This window comes from Wasmannia auropunctata, unplaced genomic scaffold (assembly GCF_000956235.1).
Source record: "Wasmannia auropunctata unplaced genomic scaffold, wasmannia.A_1.0 LD336111.1, whole genome shotgun sequence".
Taxonomy (NCBI): Eukaryota; Metazoa; Arthropoda; class Insecta; order Hymenoptera; family Formicidae; genus Wasmannia; species Wasmannia auropunctata.
In genome coordinates, this window is record NW_012026779.1 from 3,199,512 (window position 1) to 3,201,277 (window position 1,766).

Below are 1,766 nucleotides of genomic sequence, written 5' to 3' on the forward strand. Positions count from 1 at the left end.
ATCCATCGTGAATAATATCTATCTCAAGTCACCTTGTTAACCTCCGTCAGATACTATCCGACGTCGTCGCGCGTTACGTATCACTTCATTATCATTCGCACGTGCCTAATTGCCGCGAGCCTGAAACCTGATCCGACGAAATTACTCGTGAGGCGATATCGCGCGCGGTAGCGTGTTTCGCGCAGGCCATTCCCGAGACGATTTTTAAAAGTCGATAAGCAAAGGAGATTCCAGCGGGGCGCGCGCCGGAGAAACGGCCACAGTGCGCGCGAGCGACCTTGCGCGCTTTGCGACCAGAAGAATAATTAAGAATAACTCCGCCTATCTACGCGGGAGGCTCGGAGTAAGGGATCTCTCGCCGATTAAGACGGAATTAGGAAGAGAGGAGCGTGGCCGGGACCGCTTTTATTTTTCGGACCGCGTCCGACGCAACGGAAGCACCTGCTGTTTCACGGATAGCCCCCTCACTTATAAATCCAGCACGCCATCTCAGGGTCATGGGCGTCATGGGTAGTGCTTAGTGGCTCGAGCGCAGCCACGGAGAGCAGTGGACGGAACGCGAGGAACGACCGAGGGGAAGAGGAAGCGAGAGGACGGTCTAGAGGAAGAAGGAGGAGACGAGAGGGCTCGCGAGGAGGAGAAGAAGACCTTAGAAGCGGGTTATTACCGCCTTGTTAGGCGGTGGAAGGCAGCTGCTCTCCATTTAAGTTCGAACAATTAAATTGTCTGGTCCCGCGATCCGACCACCTTCTTCGTTATACCTACTCATCTTCTTCGTTGCCTCCTGCTTAACGCGACGACAGTTCGGGGCGGCCGGTGAGATGCGTTATTTTTTCGTGCATTCGAGGCAGATCGAGTCGTCGATGTCCGCCGCAATTAGCCGGGCTCGATGAAGAGGAGACCCGAGAACCGCCTCGACGTTATCGGAATATCGATGATAACTCGGTGGTGACCGTTTCTCTCTCTCTCTCTCTCTCTCTCAGCTGTCTCTTTATACCGCGATTGTGAGTTTGCATCGGCTCGAACACAGTGCGTTGGAATTAGCAGCGCTTCGCAACAGACTCCTCTTTCGCGTGTGAAATAACCTGCAGGTAAATTAAAGGCGGCTGATCACGATCGTGCTGGTTAACTGCGGTGACACCAGATGCCGCAACAGAGATACATACATACCAGTCGGGCAGAGACGGCATCGGGCAGATCGGGCGATACCAGACGACAGTAGCGGCACCAAGCAGGCATTTCGGAGAGCGCATGCTCGAGTTCCTCGATGGTCGGGCAAAAACACAGCTGGTCTATGATTCTCGAAGCGAGTTGACGTTCGAACGGCTATCAATGTGATTTCTACGAATTTGTACCGACTTGTCGGAGAGCTGTCGGAGCCGAGCGCCAAGGCTCGCGCGAGCCTGCGGGAGGAAGTTGTACGAAGGTCCGTCGATTGCGACTGTCTCTCCGCAGTCAGAACGGTGTGAGTGCGTGATCGCCCGATGTAGCCTGGAGAGAATAACGCGCGGAATCTTGAAACCACGAGGATTTTTCGCTTGGCTTGGCCCTGGATACAAAGGAGTATCCCGCCACCGTCTCGACGTGTAGTCTTACCGTGAGTCTCACGTATTTTCTACATACATAGATACGCTTCGCTATTCCTCAACAAGATTTCTTTCTAACCTTTCGTTCGATCGGACCTATTCGCGAGATTCAGGTCGCGTGACGCGGATCCCGTTTTTCGACTTCCGAGACCTACCTCGCGACGCGACACGACGCGACGC

At 54.1% G+C, this 1,766-nt stretch overlaps 1 protein-coding gene across 1 annotated transcript in view; it reads left to right on the forward strand.

Annotated features, from left to right (window-relative positions):
- Positions 1-678, forward strand: part of LOC105450496 (DNA endonuclease RBBP8-like) — a 3,542-nt gene extending 2,864 nt beyond the window's left edge. Inside the window, exon 7 of the mRNA XM_011690349.1 lies at positions 494-678. Coding sequence (XP_011688651.1) covers positions 494-678 — 185 coding nt within the window. The remainder of the gene's footprint in view (positions 1-493) is intronic.
- Positions 679-1,766: the final 1,088 nt, after the last annotated feature.